Source organism: Protopterus annectens, chromosome 13.part0 (assembly GCF_019279795.1).
Source record: "Protopterus annectens isolate FY-2018-M chromosome 13.part0, PAN1.0, whole genome shotgun sequence".
Taxonomy (NCBI): Eukaryota; Metazoa; Chordata; order Ceratodontiformes; family Protopteridae; genus Protopterus; species Protopterus annectens.
Genome location: NC_056747.1, coordinates 411,909,769 through 411,928,407, shown reverse-complemented (window position 1 = coordinate 411,928,407; position 18,639 = coordinate 411,909,769). Strand labels below are relative to the sequence as shown.

The 18,639-nt window shown below is 40.1% G+C and overlaps 1 protein-coding gene across 1 annotated transcript in view; it reads left to right on the top strand.

The window, feature by feature from the left end:
• Positions 1-18,639, top strand: part of KDM4B (lysine demethylase 4B) — a gene marked incomplete in the record, with an annotated part of 3,340,808 nt that overhangs the window by 2,997,322 nt on the left and 324,847 nt on the right. Inside the window, 1 exon segment of the mRNA XM_044054047.1 lies at positions 10,646-10,831. Within this exon segment, the coding sequence (XP_043909982.1) occupies positions 10,646-10,831 (186 nt within the window).

Sequence of the window (18,639 nt, the reverse complement as noted above, 5' to 3'; positions counted from 1 at the left end):
GTAAACCAAGGTTACAAGTTTTACTTTCACACCTTCTCAGTTTTCAAAGGATACCCAGACCTCTCAGGGCAGAGGTAGAAACTCAAATTTCTTCTCTACTGACTATGGTACAGCCAGTTCCTGCAAAACAGGCAGGCCTAGGTTTTTATTCAAGGCTTTTTCTGGTACCCAAGAAAGGGGGCACATGGCACCCTATTCTGGATCTGTCCATTCTAAACACTTTTCTGGTGATTCCCAAGATGCTCACCCTTCAACAATTACTACCAATGCTGGACAATGATTCATGGCTGGTAACTTTGGATCTCAAGGAGGCTTATCTGCATATCCCAATAAGGGAAAGTTGAAGGGAGTTCCTTCACTTCAGGGCTGGGGAGCAACACTTTCAATTCTCTGCATTGCCCTTTGGCTTTTCTACTGCTCCCAGAGTTTTTACGAAGTGCCTGGCTCCAGCCACTGCTTTTTGCAGGCAGAGAAACATTCAAATTTATCCTTACCTGGACGACTGTCTCATTCAAGCAAATTCTCTAGAACAACTAGAAAAGGATTTGGATTTCGTGAAGAACACTCTCACCTCTTTGGGTTACACTCTTAACGAAAAGAAGTCAAAGTTGGTTCCTTCAGTGGAGATTGTTTTCCTGGGAGCGAGTCTGAATACAGCCACCCAGATGGTATTCCTCCCTCAACAGAAACGAGAAGATCTCTCCGCTTACTTCATGAACGTGGCAAGCATGACCCAGCTCTCTGCAAGTCAATTCCTGCAAGCACTGGGGTTCATGGCTTCATGTATTTTGATGATCCCATATGCAAGGCTGCAAATGAGAAAACTTCAATGCTAACTCAAGAATCTTTGGTGTCAACACACACAGGACTTGAACTTGATTCTTCCCCTGATTCCCTGTCTACAAATGGAGTTCCTCTGGTGGGCGACAGCCTGTTCTCAGAACAAGGGCCTGCGTTTCCACCCACCGCCTGCCAGCCAGACTCTCACCACAGATGCCTCAGATGTTGCATGGGGGGGGCTCATCTGGAGGGCAGGGGCATACAGGGGACTTGGAGCACCCAGCAGATTCATCTGCACCTAAACTTAAAAGAATTGATGGCAGTGCAGCAGGCCTTGCTGGCTTTCAAGGACCTACTCTACCCTGGGACACTGCTGATCAGGACAGACAATACCACAGTCATGTGGTACATCAACAAGCAAGGGGGGACTCACTCTTACCCCTTGTGCATACAAAGCATGAGACTATGGTCCATAACATCCATGGGCTTACATCCAATAGCCCAGTATCTTCCAGGGAGGCTAAACTCCTTGACGGATCATTTGAACAGACATGTTCTGGATCCTCACGAGTGGCAACTGAACAAGATCATTTTCCATCGCATCACTTATCACTGGGGCACCCCACAAGTGGATCTTTTCTCCTCTCACACCAATCCTCTCCTTCCAACCTTCTGCACCAGGGAGTTTCACAACAAAGCTTGGAGGGTAGATACGTTGTCCTTCCCATGGACACATCTCTCAGTTTATGCATTCCCTCCTCTGCCTTTTCTTCCCAGAGTGCTACTAAAGATAAGGGGCAAAAAACCAAAGGCTAGTCTGATAGCTCCAGATTGGCCCAGGCAGCATTGGTATCCCCTCCTTTGCAGCCTTTCCTAGGCTCAGCCTTGGCATCTTCCCCTGGTACCAGATCTGTTGGTTGGGGGGGGGGTGTGAGTTCCTTCATCCTCATCTTCAAACTCTGCATTTAACTGCCTGGCTAATACTTTAAATCTTTCCCAACAGGTGGTTGAAGTTCTTCATGAGGCCTAGCACAAGAAAATCCTATGCAGATAAATGGAAAAGATTTTGCTCTTTGATGCTAGCTAAAGGAGAAGACTCTCATCCTTCTCTTTCGCTCATTCTTGACTACCTAGCAGGATTCAATCAAAATTCATGCTTCAGCAGTTTTGGCTCATTGTTCTTTCGAGCAACCCATTTTTTCACACCCCTTGATGAAGCAGTTCCTGAGGGGAGCTAGTAATCTTAGACCTCCCAGAAGAGCTCCTACTCCTGCTTGGGATCTTAATTTTGTCCTGGAAAAACTTACTCTGCCTCCCTTTGAACCAGCTGCCTCCGCAGATTTGAAGTTTCTATCCTTGAAGACTGCTTTCCTTTAGCTATTACTTCAGCTAGAAGGGTATCTGAGCTGCAAGCCTTAATGGCAGTAGAACCTTTCATTATTTTTCACTCAGATCGGGTTTCTCTGAGAACCAATCCCTCCTTTATGCCTAAGGTGGTTTCCAGTTTAACCAGTCTGTTCACCTGCCTACATTTTTCAATAATCACCAAATTAAAGGGGAAAGGATTCTGCACTCTTGATGTGCATAGACAGCTGAGATTTTACTTAGGACTAAATCCTTTCGAAAATCTGAACAGTTATTGGTTAGTTTTGCTCCTGGGGCTCAGGGTAAAGCTATTTCAAAACAAACCATCTCTAAGTGGATTGCTCATTGTATTCACTTTTGTTACATGCATCATGGGAAGGTTCCCCTTCAGAGTATTAGGACCCATTCTACTAGAGCAGCCTCTACCTCTGCAGCCTTTCTGAGAGCTATGCCTACTAAGGACACTCTAGAAGCAGCTACTTGGTCTTCTGTCCATACTTTCACAGAGCATTACAATCTTCCTTTGTTTTCTAAATCCAGGGCTGGTTTTGCCTCTGTAGTTTTGCAGGGCCTCCTTACCAATCCTTAATCTGTGATCCTTCCTCCCCCCTTTGTCTTCTTACTGGGCTTTGGGAATCAACCCATATGTGAGGACTGCAACAGTGAAACACGAAGAACATGGTACAGTTGTGTACACTTACCATAAATGTAGATGTTTGAGTGTATTCACTATTGCAGTCCTGGTTTCCCACCCTCCATTCCCCCTTTTTTCCTAAGGCACAGACAATAGATTTTTATTTTTTGTATGACGTGTCCAGGGTGCTTCCATTCCTGGGTTAGCCTTCTTTTGGGGGCTCCTGACAGTTAAAGCAAGAAAAACTGAGGAAATGGCGTTGGCTGCCTCCCTTTATACCTGACGTACTGACATCAGTTTTACAACTGGTGGCAGCCGACGTCATATACCAAGGACTCGGGTATTCGGGCCAACTGAGGGCTTCCAGGAGCCGGATAACTCATATGTGAGGACTGCAACAGTGAATGCACTCAAACATCTATATTTATGGTAAGTGTACACAACTGTACTTTTTGATACATCCAGATTTATATTTGCATTAATGAGTCTTATTGCAGTTGCATAAAAACTGTTCATGGATCTGGAGGTCCTACAGTGGATACTCCATAACCTTCTACCAGAAGCAAGTTAGTGAACCAACCATACGCTGGATGTAAAGTGTCACTCAGTATTTTGCGAGACCTCTTTTTTACATTTCAGTTCAAAGAGTTCCTGTAAGGTAGGAAGACTAGTTCCCACGATCTTTTCTGCTGTTCTTATTCTTTGCAGCTTCTTCCTTTCAGCCATTGTGCTGTTACCGAACCATACAGTGCAGTTGCTTGTGATAATGCTCTTGATGGCTCCTCTATAGAATGTAATTAGAGCATTCATAGAGAGCTTTGCTTTTCTTAGCCTTCTTAAAGTGTAGTCACTGTTGGGCTTTTTTAACTAGCTGGCCGCTGTTTGTACTCCAAGAAAGATCCTCTGATATATGCACCCCCAGAAACTATGTAGTTTGGACTCTCACTTCTTCACCATTGATCTAGAGGGGGAGGTGCATGGAAGAGTTATTTCTGAAGTCACTTTCTTTTGTTTTATTGATGTTCAGGTCCAAATTGTTGTTATTGCACCATTCAGTCAGGGAGTTGACCTCATTCCTATACCCAGTCTCGTCATCACCACTTATGAGTCTTGCCACTGGGATGGTGTCTGCAAATTTAATGATGTGGTTGTTGTTAGCTTTCGCAGAGCAGTCATGGGTAAGGACTGTGAACAGTAGAGGACTCCACACACAGCCCTGGGGTACTCCGGTGTTGATTGCAATATTCCCTGAAGTGTTGTCACCAGCACAGGTCCTTTGTGGTCTTCCAGTCAGGAAACTGAGGATCCAGTTGCACAGTCATTTGTTATGTCAAGGTTGATTAGCTTTTCTATAAGTTGCATTGGAATCACCGTATTGAATGCCGAGCTGAAATCTATGAACAACAGCCTGACATAGTTGTTCTCTTCAAGATGCTCCAATATGAGGTGAAGTGCCACAGAAATGGCGCCAGCATTTGATCTGTTTGCCCGGTGAGCAAACTGCAGTGGGTCAAAGGATTGGGGTAGTACTGTAGTCATATACCTTTTAACCAGTCTTTCGAAGCATTTCATTACATTTGAGGTAAGGGCCACTGGCCTGTAATCATGGCAGGTGAGGTTGGCTTTTTTCGGCAGAGGAATTATGCTGGTACTTTTTCCTGGACAAGAGAGGTATTGAAGATGTCCATCAGGACTACACTCAGTTGGTCTGTACAACCTTTCAGTACTTTCCCCAGAATGTTATGAGGGCCAGCAGCCTTCCTGAGTTTCACTTTTCACTGTTGATTCCTTACATCCACAGCACTGAAGTCAAGTACTGCCTCCTTTTGGTCATTTAGAAGCTGTACAGCCTCCAGGTTGTTTTTCTCTGTAAACCTGCCATAAACTGTGTTTAGATTGTCCAGAAATTCAGTGCTATCATCGCACTGAGCTGACTTGGTCTTGTAGTCAGTTAGCTGTTGAACAACATGCCACAAGCTTCTTGAGTGTTTCGCATCCTGGAAGCATCCTTGTATCCTCTTTCCATACTCCTTCTCGGCCTCCTTGATACCCATTTTTAGATTAGCCCTTGCCACACTTAGACCCTTCTTATCCTTTGCCCTGAAAGCAGTGTTTCTTGCCCTCAGCAACTAGTACACTTTGCGGTTTAGCCATGGTTTTTGGTTGGCTCTTACTTTAATATTTTTGATGTTTGTTACATCCTCCACGCATTTGGATATATAAGCTACAGTTGTCTCAGTATGTTCATCTATGTTCACCAGATTGTTCAGTGTGGCTGCCTTCCAGAAGACATCCCAGTTTGTGGTTTCAAAGCAGTCCCTGAGAATTTCCATGGCTCCTTCATGCCAGACCCTAATTTGTTTCACAGTGGACTTATCTCTGATCAAGCGAGGTTTGCAAGCTGGTGTTAGTTTTATGGAGATGTGATCACAGCCACCCAGGTGTGGTTGTTGTACAGCTGTGTATGCCCCTTTTATGTTAGTGTAAGCCTTGTCCAGAGTATTTTCTCCCCTTGTGGGAAAATCCACAGTTTGGTAGTAACTGCGTAGCACCTTCCCTGAGATCTGCTTTGTTGAAGTCACCAGCTATCATAAATGCACATCAGAATTCTTGCATTGCAGCTCACATATAGTATTATGCAATATACTCATTGCTTCAGTGATGTTAGCTTTCGGTGGTATATGTACAGCTGCTGCATAGACACCATTTAGTTCTCTGGGCGCATAAAAAGGTCTACATTTCAGCATCAGAAATTGCACATTTACAGAGCAATGTTCATTCACAATGTTACAGTTTTTGTACCAGCTGTCATTCACAAAAATGCACACTCGGCCTCACTTAGCTTTTCCACACAGAGCTAGGTTCCTATCAGCTCTGAACAAAGTGAAACCATCGAGGCTTACAGCACTGTCACTAATCCTGTTATTTAGCCAAGTCTCTGTAAAGATTAACAGACAGGAATTTCTTACCTTGTTTGTGGTGTTGAGCTCAAGCCTGAGAAAGTCCATCTTGTCTAATGAGCATACATTTGCTAACAGAACTGAGGGACGTTCAGGCCTGTGAGGGTTTGTTTTCATTCTGGCAGCAATTCCAGCTCTGCAGCCATTTTTCCTGGTTCTGTTACATATCTTCCTTTTGGGTCTCATCCTGATTGTTTCCAAACCTTCCATTTCCTGATTTAGATACTTTGAAGCTTGTTTACTTAGGATGTTGAGTTCCAGAAGTTCTGTGAGTGTTATAGGCCCCAGATGCTCTGTAGTAAGCAGGGAATCCAGCCAGAACAATTGCACAATTGAATAACTGATTTCCAGAAGTTTCTTTCTGCTGTAAGTTACTGTAACATCATTTAAATTACTGAAAAATGATTTCTCATATTTTTGCCAGAAAAATAAGACAGATTAAGCAACCTTTTATTATGAGCTAATACATCTGCAGCTTCCCCAAGCGCCACCAGTTTTTTTTCATATTGGCTTAGTTCTTAGAAAACTTTCTGCTGCTTTATGAATATAATATTCTGTATGGCTCTTATTGTTCTCCTTAAAGATCTGCATCCAAAATCCCACTTTTACCTTATTTCTTAAATTTCCCTGCTTCATCATTATCATTGACATCCCTTTCCGCTTTGAATTCCCCCTGACCTCTACTCTTTCACCTAATCATCCTTTAACTCCATTGAATCCTGGCTCCATGACAGCAGACTAATTCTCAGCCCTAAGAAAACTAACCTCTTACTCTTTTTCCCCAAAAACCTCACTAATCTCAAATCTACTTTTTCTATACTGTCCAGCAACAACAAAACTGCCTTGAGTCACAATTGATGACCAACTTGTTTGATTTACATGCGTCTAATTGTATTAAAAAGACACACCAAAAACTGGGACTCCTTTACCGTAACAAAAAGTACTTAACTAGAAAGGCAAAAATAACTCTCTCACATGCATAGCTTCTTCTTAGTCTATTGTATAGCTGTCACATTCTTACTAATCTGAACCACACACTGTAACCAAACTCCAGTCAACCTACAATAAGGTAGCTAGATTTGCTGCTAATCATACATAAGTCTCACCACTGTCTTTCATTAAAACAATTAGACTGGATAGAATTACCCCACCAACTCCTCCTCCCTCAACTATTGATTATTCACTCAATTCTTTATAGGGTTGCCACTTTTTCAATTGCCCAAAGTGGAACATTTTTGGTAGAAATGTGAGGTTTTGCAGGACAAAATATATCCAACACAAGTGCAAAGGACACAACTTTACTATTTGCCAAAATAAAAGCTTATTCTTATAGCATTTGAGTTACTTATTCTAAAATGTATAACATTTACGTATTTCTGATGCAAAATAATTGTTTTATGCAACTATTAAAGAAAACTTAAGAAATATTTTTTGCCCTAAAATCTCAGGACATCTGCCATTTTTTTAGTTTTTTTTCGCAAGACACAACTGCCCAAAGAGTTGTCACAGAGAAGGACAGGTGGTAACCCTAAAATTTCTTTACCAGCACTCTTTCTTTCCTAGCCTTACTCCTATCGTCTATAAATATTCCCCAACCAGAGCCCTGAGTAGCTCTGACCAAGGCCTGCTACAAATATGTAATATATAAACCTAAGTTCAAAACTGGTTGCAGCCTCTACATTTACAACCCTGCCATATCCTGGAACAAACCTCCCTTAGAAATTAGATTCCTCAAACACCCTAATCAATTCATAACAGCCACTAGAGAATACCTAAAAACAAAATGGTCTTGCCACTTCCCTCATCTGCCCTAAACTACCTGCCCTAGCATCAAAGACCCCTATTCACCTCCTTTCCTCCTACCTACACACTCTACCTGTATAACTGCTCACCTTCCCTTTTTTCATGTTATAATCCCACTAGCCCCTTTTCCTTTACCAACCTACAACCTGTCATTAGCCTTTCTACCTCCTTCACTCATCCTCCCACTATACTCTTCCCCCATTTGAGAACTTTTGATTACATGCATATTGAACTGTATATGTATTTCACTTGTATTGGTTTAATGCACTACTTGTGGAACAGCCTCATTACCATCTACCTGTAAAACTATAATCAAATTGAATGCAAGTAGTGAATGTCCTACTGATTGTGCATATAACTTAATTTCTCTTATTACATTTTTATCTCACTGTGGAGCTTTTCTACCCGGGTATCCGCTGAAAATGAGCCACTAAGGTCAGTTGGACTAACCCGATCAACAAATGTAAAATAAAGTTATAACCTTTTGCTTGTGTTATGTATATGAGCCTTAATTGTGTAGCTTTAAAATAGCCATTCAAGTCAGATAATCCTAAACCATCTTATCCCACTTAATTTTGACCTCTGCCCCTCCCAGACACATTCCTTCAATTCTTTATTAATTATTGTCCACAACTTCTCCTCTGGTTAATAAAATATGCTTGACCTATATATATAAAACTAAAATGACTACAAACATTTTCACTGCTTGTGTCTTACTATCTGTATTCATAAAGAAGAACTTCCAGTTTCTCAGTTTTTCTGTTGTCTTTTATTTAGTCTCTTTTTCTCATAATCTTAGCTGCCACAACAGAAGCCTTTTTAATCCATACTCCTAAATATCTTATCATGTAAATCATGTTAACATGTGCCCTTAAGTATGGGTACTGCTGAACCAGTGTGTGTGTGGGTACATAATTTACGGCTATGACCTTTGTTTTATGTTCATTAATTTTATAACCTGAAAAGGCTTGAATCTGTCTCAAAAGTTCCATAACACTGAGATGTCCTTTTCTGGATTTATCAGATACGAAATAATAATATTTGCATGTAAAGCCATTTCTTTTGATTACCATACCAGCTATATCCCAGAATTTCTGTGTCTTTTATTTTCTTTGCCAATGTCTCTAAATATAAAACAAGTAACAAAGGGGAAAGGGGAATTCCCTGTCTGCTTCCTCTGTTCTGATGCAACTTATTAGAGAGAAGAACCCCCCCCCCCCCACACACACACACGGTTTCTTCTTGCCTCTGATCCTTCATATATCCTCATAATTTACCTATTTTATCAGGTATTGCAAATACTTCCAGTACCCTATTCTTAAAATCCAAGTTTACTATGTAGACCACTTTCTCCGCATCAAGACGCACCAGTAACAGCAGTATTGTCTTATATTCTAATAAAATGAGAAGAAAGTGGCGGAACCAACAAACCCAAAAAATATAAATAGTTAAAAATAAAAAGACGTGGTGGCTTGAGAGTAAAAAAAACTCACTTTTATTACCAATAAAATAAATGAATAGTTTAGGTAAGCGCCTCCGAGATGACCCTCTTCTTCAGACCTTAATAAAAACTTCTACAAACGTACAGTTTAAATACAAGTGACAACGAATGAAATACACAGTCAGAATTAATGCAGACTGTTGCACTAAGAACATAGTCTATCTAGCCAAGTGTAGTTCATGCAGTGCATTTTATATATGCAAAAAGAATCGTATGTTGAAGGAGAGGGTCATGGAACATCTGAATGACATACGTAATAATAAACCTACAAATGCACTGGCTAAACATGTATCAAATTATGGTACACAGCACAACTTTAAATTCTTGGTTTTATAAAAAATTAATGAGAGCTTAAGAGATGGAGATTTACATAATGAAACTGAATATATAGAGCTTAGATGGATTGTTGATTTTAAAGCTCATGTTTCACCTGGCCTGAACAGTGCCGTCTCTTTAAAACCTCTTCTAAGAAAAAGAGGTTTACCTTATTAATTAATTAAACTATTTATTTATTTTATTTTATTGGTAGTAAAAGGGAGTTTTTTTACTCTCAAACCACCACACCTTTTTATTTTTGTCCTATATTCTGCTTCCCTCTGGATCATCATTGTTGTATTAATGTTATCAAATGTTTGCCACCCCCTCCACAAAACCACATTGATCTTCAATTTTGGCAACAACTTTGCTATTCTTTTAGCTGGTATAGACGTAAGTACTTTATAATCATGGTTTAAAATTGAAATGGGTCTATATGAGGCTGGGTCTGATGGGTCTTTATTGTCATTCAGTAGTACAGCCACCACAGCTTTCTTGTAAGCTGTTGGTGCTTCACATTCTTTTAAAATACTGTTAAACAAAAGCTTCCAGATTTTTTTATCACTTTTTTCCCTCCTAACTTCCAAACTTTCACAGGAATACCTTCTGCTCTCTGGGACTTTCCTGCAAATTGGTAATACATCACTGTTTTTTTAATAATCTCCTCCTGTCTTATTAAGTTGTAGAGCTTTGCAGGTTTTGAGCTGGATTTGCATAGCCCTAGTGCTACTACAGTACCTGTACACTAGCACCACTTGCTGGGAAACTGAAGTGTTGCTTGCATATGTGCTGTGTAAGTCAGAGCAGAAGTTAAGAAATGAAGGAGCAAGAGAGATGAACAATCCCATAATGAATAATGAAGATGCACAGGAAAGCCTGCAGTTAAAGATGGTGTGGAATCATGCTACCTTCGTGATCAAACCACACCAGCTGTGGGTAAATCCTGATATACTGACAGCCAGTCGTGGATTATTGCTTAAGCAATGGTTCATCATAAATGAGTTTTCATCTTGCATCAAGTGAAATGTTCAGGTCTCAGCAAATAAACTGTGTACTCTGCGGTGTCTTATCCATATAGGGTAAAAGAAAGTTCAGCTATTGGGACCCATTTTCAGGGTGCGCATAGAAAGTGGTGGTGAAAATGAGAATTTAAAGCTTAAGTTTTTTTTTCTTATGACCCAAGTACAGATAGTTGTACAAATGTTTTTTTTCTCCTGTAACTGTTCTTCAGTTAAGATATATGTATACAAATCTGTAGATACTTGACCATTTTGTTTTGCCTTTCAGAAATGTGTATTTTGCCGAAAGCAGCTGAAAAAAGCATATGGTGCTTGTGTCCAATGTTCTTATGAGCATTGTTCTACTTCATTCCATGTCACGTGTGCACATGCTGCAGGAGTCAAAATGGAACCGGATGACTGGCCATATGTTGTTTCAATTACCTGCTTCAAACACAAGACAGCCAAACAGCATGTGAGTAAAATCGGTACTGTAAAACTTCATTTGTTTTGTCTTTATTCTGCAGAAAACCAGGTATCTACTCCTTGGACTGTGGTACATTTATCTCATAGAACAAATGGATATTCATAATGCTGTGTACTGTGTAGCAGTTTTCACTGCTTAAAGTATTTTTTTATTAGACGTGCCTTTGGTATACTTGTGCTGAGCTTTTTTCAATGAGGCAAGATCGATTTTAGTATAAAAAATGTACTTGGGAATGAACGGTGCTGACATGGGATGCTGGGTTACCTACAGCCAACACTGTAGATAGGAAGACTTTAACATGAAAGCAGTGGATTTCAGTCCTATACCTTAATGCTGGAGGAAGATATTTGGAAGAACTGTTTCTGTAATTCTTAATGTGATAACTGTAGTTTTTAAAATGTAGAGTCATGATTATGAAACAGAAGATATGGCATCTGTTCTTTTTTCTTCTCTTTACAGATCTAGAAACAGAGGTGTTGTGAACCTGTCTACCTCATAGCTATAGTCAGCACTTTAACTCAAGTATAAAGTTTGATATGTTCAGCAGACCTTTTTTACTTACTGATTACTATTGTGTAAATAGTATTTTTAGCTACTTGCCCATCTCTGTCATCTTGTTGTCTTGTAGAGACTGAGACAAGAACCATCTTAGACAAAATAGTCTTTTTACTGCTTGGTCTAAGACCAGAGCTGGGTATTGTACTGGTTCAATTTTTGTCATCATTTGCTTACTCATTCCATATTCTTCGTGTCATCCTACTAAGCATTGCAGATCTATTACAATCTCTTCGGACATTGTATCATCTGAGCAATTTGTTCTTGAACCCCCCCCCTAGAAATTTGTATGTTGAGGTCTACCCTCTTCATCAGAAGTGTGGTGTCATCATGTAGGAGTAACAAGTAAGACAGAGGGAGAGGTGGACTTGTCTTAGTTCTCATCTGTTGGATAAACATCTGTTAGTGATCACGTGATTGCATTCATACTTTTGTTTTACCATTTTTTTTTTTTTAATGTTTATTTTTCCCACTTTATAACCAGTAAAGTCTGACTGGGCATGCAACCAATTTTCAGGGGAGGCCCAAGAAGAACTTGGAGTTGAACAATGTTTGGCAGACTTAATGAGTAGTAGTAGCAACAGTAAATGAAAATAATTACGATCTCCATTCAGTAGGCAAAACAAAGCATAGTCTGTAGCATGTAATTAACATTTTGTCATGTGAGATTACAGTGCTATAAGTGATAGGAATACAGGCAATATTGACTTGGTGTATCACAGGAACAAAGCCAAGTATTTGTAAGATATAGCTTTTTATTGGTTTTGAAAGAATTGAGGTTATCTATTTACTTCAAGGATAATGGAAGAGTATTCTATTTTCTGGAAACACCACTAGAGTAAAGGGTATCACTTGCTGAATTTTTGAATTTGGTTATGGTAAGTAGCATATTGCAACACCATTAGAGTAAAGGGTGTTACATGCTGAATTTTAGGATTCGGTCATGGTAAGTAGAATCTTGTCCCCTGATTATATGGCTCTGTTTGGGGAGTAAAGACACATAAGATGTATAAAGCTGGCTTATAAGTCTGTTTTGTTGAGTTGTTTTAGATGATACTTCATGTGTAAGTGAGGGTATGTGGGAGTTCAAGAAAGTCTACATCTTTGAGGGCTGAGCAGTGGTGTGACTTGTGTGGTTGGCTTGTGGCAAATTTGGCAGTTTTAATGTAGCATTCTTGAAGTTTTAGTGTTAAAGAAGAGCTAAGGTTTGTTAAGAATTGGGGGAGGGGCTGGCATATAGTAGGGTATATATTATATATACAATATATCCTTTTCTATACTTGGCTTTTCCACCAGTTAGTGCTCACATACCCTGGATCCCAAAATTACTCCTCACCTAGCTATCCCCCTACATGACATAAACTATAATAAGCAATATGGTATACAATATTAAAAATGTTACCTTGTCTGCACCTGTGCCAACATCACAGACATTTAATAATACAAATGGGTATTCTCAGTGTTTCTTAGACGTTTTAATAACAATGCTCTTGAATAAATTATAAACCTATCCACTAGAAGCTCTACTATCCTTGACTTGGTCCTTGCCTACTTAACCTCCACCTGAACCCTGCCATCCATCTCCTCACCTTTGGCTAAATCTGACCACAATTAAAAAAAGAAAATCCAGTACCACTGTCCACCTTAAATTTTTAGTTCTGTTTATTCCAGATCATTTCAAACAGTCAGGACAAAATCAATAGTGTCATAAGCTGGTTTCTGATCACAAATTCGTTACCTTCTCTTTCTGGCTTAATGGTACCACCCACCATCAAGTGAACCATCTTTCTTGAATTCTCCAGTGGACTTTTATTTCAACATATAGAAGACCTATGCAAAATTCCCAACAATGTTATGTGACTGGACCCAGATGAGAAGGCTAACACATTCACCTCCAGTTTTAAATATCATCTAAACAGCTGCATAGAAATCTGTAACTGTCTGCCCTAAATATAATGGTAAATTCAGGAATAGACCATACCATATTAATAAACTGTACAACAAAAGAAGGAAAATGTAAAATTGTAAGAAATCCCCATCCCCCAACCTAAAGTTTACAATGAAACGTGTCGGCAAGTAACTTAAAAGCACTTAGACGGTACCAAATATCAAAGGAAACTACAAATTTTTTTCAGTTATGTCAGCAAATTGAAGAATGATGTTCAACAATACTCCAGTCCTCATCCATAACAACATCACACTTTCCAGTCCCAAGGAGGTAGCCAACATACTAGCAGACAAATTTAGTGCCAACTGTACACTTATTTGCCTACATTATTGCACCCACTCTCCCTGAAAAAATTCGCTTCCCCTGTAATCACCTTGCAGCAGGTCTTAGAATCCCTGGCAAAGGCTAAAAGCAATGTTTCTGTGTGCCCAGAGAACATCCCAGGCTGCTTCCTCATCAGAGCCAAGTGTACAGTATCTATACCCCTTCTTAAACTATTCAGTCTCAGCATGTCCTTGATTCCTGAAAAACTGCCACTGTGATTCTGCCACACAAGGGTGGCTCCTATAGAGATCCAGCAATTATAGGCCCATCATCCTCACCACCCTTATAGGCAAAGCCATAAAAATATCGTAGCAGAACTCATTTATACAGAAGTAGCTTAACTGATCTAGACCCTGCTCAGTTTTTTGCAAAGGGCAGATCCTGTTCCCTGAATGTAATAAACTTCTGTTGGAAAAGGTTACTGAAAATGTAGACAGTGGTCACACTGTGCATGCTGCTTGCCTTGAACCCTGGTCAGAAAATCTGACACTGTTGCTACTATTGAAAAGTTAGACAACCTTAATGTAAACCCCCTACATTGTCCACTGGATTGCAGATTGACTGTCCAAGAGATCCCATCTATTGAAAGTTGCTGGTGCCCTCTCTGAATGTAAAATTTAACTAGTAGGGTACCGTAGAGGTCAGTGCTGGGTCCTCTTCTCTTTGTTATATCCCTGAAGTGTAGTTGACCAAGTTTGCTGATGCTTCCAAGCTTGGCACTGTTGTCTGCTCATCCACTAATACTAAACTGCTTCAGAAAGGGCTGGAATATGCAAATACCATGTATACTGAAAATTATCTCAAGCTGAATATAAAAAGTACAGTGTAGTAGCATTTGCTGAAAAAGCTATTCCTACCTCGTGTTGTAAGTGGTACTCTTCTTCAAACAGATATGGCCATAAAAGACCGGGTACTTCTACGTGACTTTATCTCATTCAGTCATCATGTTTCCACTGTAGTCAGGAAATCGTTTATCTGACTACTCTAATTCCCAAGGCAATATCTTCAAGATCCTAAGAATTCATCTTACCACCATACTTTTCCCCTTATAAGACCCATCATTGAATGTACAGTGCCCCCTTTGATAAGTACAAATCCAAACATATTGCTCAGCTGGAAAGTCCCAATTGATTTTAACTAAAAAAAATTAAGGCCTTAACTACTTCTGCTGTCCCAGTAGATTAGCACAACTCTCTGCATACTCCATGTCATCCTGGCTTCTCCAAGGTGACCTGTCTTGCTTTTTGAACTGTGAAAAACCCATTCTTATTTGACCTACTTTTTTGTAAAACCAGTGGCTCTACAAACCCCTGTACTGGGGACCTAAATCGTTAAACCAACAAATAAACAAAACTTCATGGAGGAATAGGCTCTTAATTCATTCCTAATATGTTCCTATTGCAGGTCAGGCAGATTACTACTTTGTCTGCCTTTAAGGTTAGTCTTGATTGGACTGGTAGACCTACATTTTCAATGGGGTACTGTAAAGTAGTCGTAAAGGTTGGAAAAACTTTTACGTTTTTCTACATTAAATTGTATATGGCTAGCCTCTTATAAGTCCCTGTGATCACTTAACTAGGTATTATTCCTATGTTCCTAAGAACAGATGCCACTACAGTTCAACTTCATACCTATTTTGAAGTTTCTTCTTTCCATTTTAATGTCACTAGCAGTAAATGTGCATTGGTAGTGCCAGAGAAAATAGACTTTAGCTACATTTCTACAACTGTTATGTACATTATACCCACATTTGAAATGAGGTAGTCCACTACTGGACAAGCCACTGACCTGTATTTAATCTATTTCTTTCCACCAAAGTAATTCCATTAAGCTTGAGACCTGCCACAATCCTACCAGTACAAAAGGTCCTAACTTAATCAGATGTATGAGGTTATTGGCCAATAGCAAAGATTTGTCCACTTGTTAATTTCTTAGAAAAAAATGTAATGCTAACTGACAGTGTGATTTTAGATCTAAATGTAGCACAGACACAACAGTCTGCTATCTTAACTAATCAAATCTTAACAAATATGGACAAGGATATGTGTCCATTTTAACAGTATTTTAAAAGGAGGAGAGAGGTACCATCATCCTTGAAAAAAGCTTTGGTGGCTGTAGTACCTAAAGACAGTAAAGACCCATCTGATCCAACTTCATATAGGCATATTTCATTCATTCATTCAACCATGGTTATGAAGTGCTTATGCCTGTAATGGCTAAAGGAATGGCAAAGGTGATGCCAAAATTGGTAGATATGGACCAGTGTGCTTTTGTGGAGGGGAAGCAAACATTTGACAACATTAATAGAACAGTGATGATTCCAGATGGAAGCAGAATGTAAGCAAATACCTTTCTTATTGGTGGGCCTTGATGTAGAGAAAGCATTCAACAGAGTTGCTGGTATTTTATGAGCAGGACAAGAGAAGCCTTTGCACTTCTTGATACAATAATAAAGTTAATTAGAAATATATATGAGGGATTAGAGGCAAAAGTCAAAGTGGGAACGTTCTTCTCTGATGAGTTGTGTCTGAACAGAAGAGCCAGGCAGGAGTGTCCTCCGTCCCTTCGGTTGTTTGAATTATATTTAGAACCACTGGCAAAGAAAATAAGGGACTCTGAGGATATAATTGGTATGGTGTTGGAAGAAAAATTGGGTTTATTTGCAAATTATATTTTGTACCTGATGGAGCCAGGAAAGGACATCTCAGTGTTCTGTTTTTTTTTTCCTCCTTTTTTCTGGATATAAACTTAATGAAGATAAAACAAAGGCTATAGCTATAAACTATGTGGTCTGGAAATACCCGTATTACTGGGAATATGATAAAATGAAGTATTTAGGCGTATGGATTAAAACTATTTGGTTATGGCAGCTAAGGATGTGTCTGCGACTGATAGTGCTGCTTTCTGTTTTACCTGTTGCATTTTGTTTTCTGTTTTAAGAAATGTGCTTGTTCTATAGACACTTAAATTGTCTAGGCTGCACACTTCACATGTTTTTCATTGGTCAAATTGTCTCTTGAGTGATACTTAAACACACAGTGAATTTCTGGGCCTTTGTCTTTTCTGAAAGGATTTCAAGACTGTTGTAAACTAAAGCACTGCTGATGATTCCCTGCTAGTTTTTCCACCCATCGTCCCCTTTGTTGATCTGCTTTTTAAACCTGGTGATTTTTAAGCTGCCCACCCCAACTGTAAATTCATCTCAATAAGCTCCTCCCTTTCTACACTGCTGTTGATATTTTGAATTATTTCATGTCACAATTGTCTCATGTATACTGACAACCACTTACTGCTCAAACAAACATTACTTTATGTGAGAGATGTAATTGCACTATGAAATGGAGGCGAGACTTACATTAGTGCAAATCAACCGCCAAACAGGTTGTCGGCACACACACACTACTCACACTAAATAAGGACATGAGACACAAAGCAACATATGTGGAGGTACTCACTAGTAATTTACCAAAAGATCAGAGGCCTCCCAAATGGTAATCTCATACACACAATGCAAAAAAACAACCACAACACACAACACACACACCCGTGTCTCAACAAGTAAGCCCATAAGGCTTAACACCACAAATGTAATGTATTGGTCATAGGTGAGTCCATTATAAGACACACGGATGTTCCCATAAGAAGGCTTGATAAGGAGCGGGTTACAGTTAGCTGCCTGTCAGGTGCCAGGATCCGTAAAGTCACTCAACCACTAGTACCGGTTTGATTCCACGTAGTCTATGTGGGGGTTTATGACTTGAGATGTACCTCACTGGACTATATAAAGAGAGATATGACTGAGGTTTTAGATTGTATGTCACAGGTGGATATAAGCCTAGCCTTAACCAGCATTCTACCTTCTCCAAGGATGATGCCACAATACAAACAAAAAATGATTGACTTTAATGATTAGCTTAGCTTCTGTTGTCAGTCGAAGGGGATACAATATCTGTCAGTCTGGGAAGACAAAGTAAACAGGCCACACTGCTTTGCCAGAGATGGTCTACACCTGTCTGCTATACTCTTTTGGATACTGGCAAAGGCGTTAGCCACCCCTGTTGTGACTTTTTTAGACCATGCAAAGTAACCAACCCTTCCCCAGCATAAGAAACTCCTCTGTAGATAAACCTAAGATGTCCTTCTATTTTGATGTTGCAGTATTCATAACAGTAGGGAGTAGCTGCCTGGAGTGCCACCGTCCAGCCAGTATACTAAAGTCTTTGTCATGGAGGGTACATGTGACGTCAGCTACGAGGGCCATAAACCGGCGTTAGTATAAAGGTAACGTCTGCACTTACCCTCTTCAGAAGTTTTCTGCCACAGTGGTAATCGGACGCCCGCTCGCCAGTTCTACCTTACTTCGCGTTTTATCAGACGACTACAGTTTTGAGTATCGAGACCAGATAACCATTTGGATAGTTCAGATAAGTGCCCACTGGAGTTTTTTCTTACTTGTTTTGCTTGATTTTTTAGACTTATATGTCAGCTAGGAAAGGGAAGTGTGCTTGTGGGAGACAGATTTCCTCACAAGGACATGCATGATAATTGTGTTTTCTGTCTAGGCGAGGCCTACGACCATACATCCTGTTCTGTCTGTAAGTCGCTTATCCCCAAAACACTTCGTAGCCGACTAATGGCATTAAATCTTTACCTCGAGAATCAGAGACTCAGGCGTTTGGCATTAGGCATGGAGGGTGGAGTAGGCCCATCTGACGAGCTGCCTCAGAAGAAGGCAAGTAAACTTAGGCCCGAATCCCAGGCTGCACCTCAGGCATCCGAACCGGCTCTAGAGGCGATAGCAGACCAGAGTCCATTCAGATGACAGTCTCCCAAGCAGGCCCGGGAACCACAATGGAAGCTGGTGTATGGGATACTGAAGGTACGTCCGCTGAGGTATTTCAGCCATCAGAGTCTGATGGTGGAGGGGAACCATGGCTCACCTTCTCGGAAGCCCCTGCTCCTCCTCCTC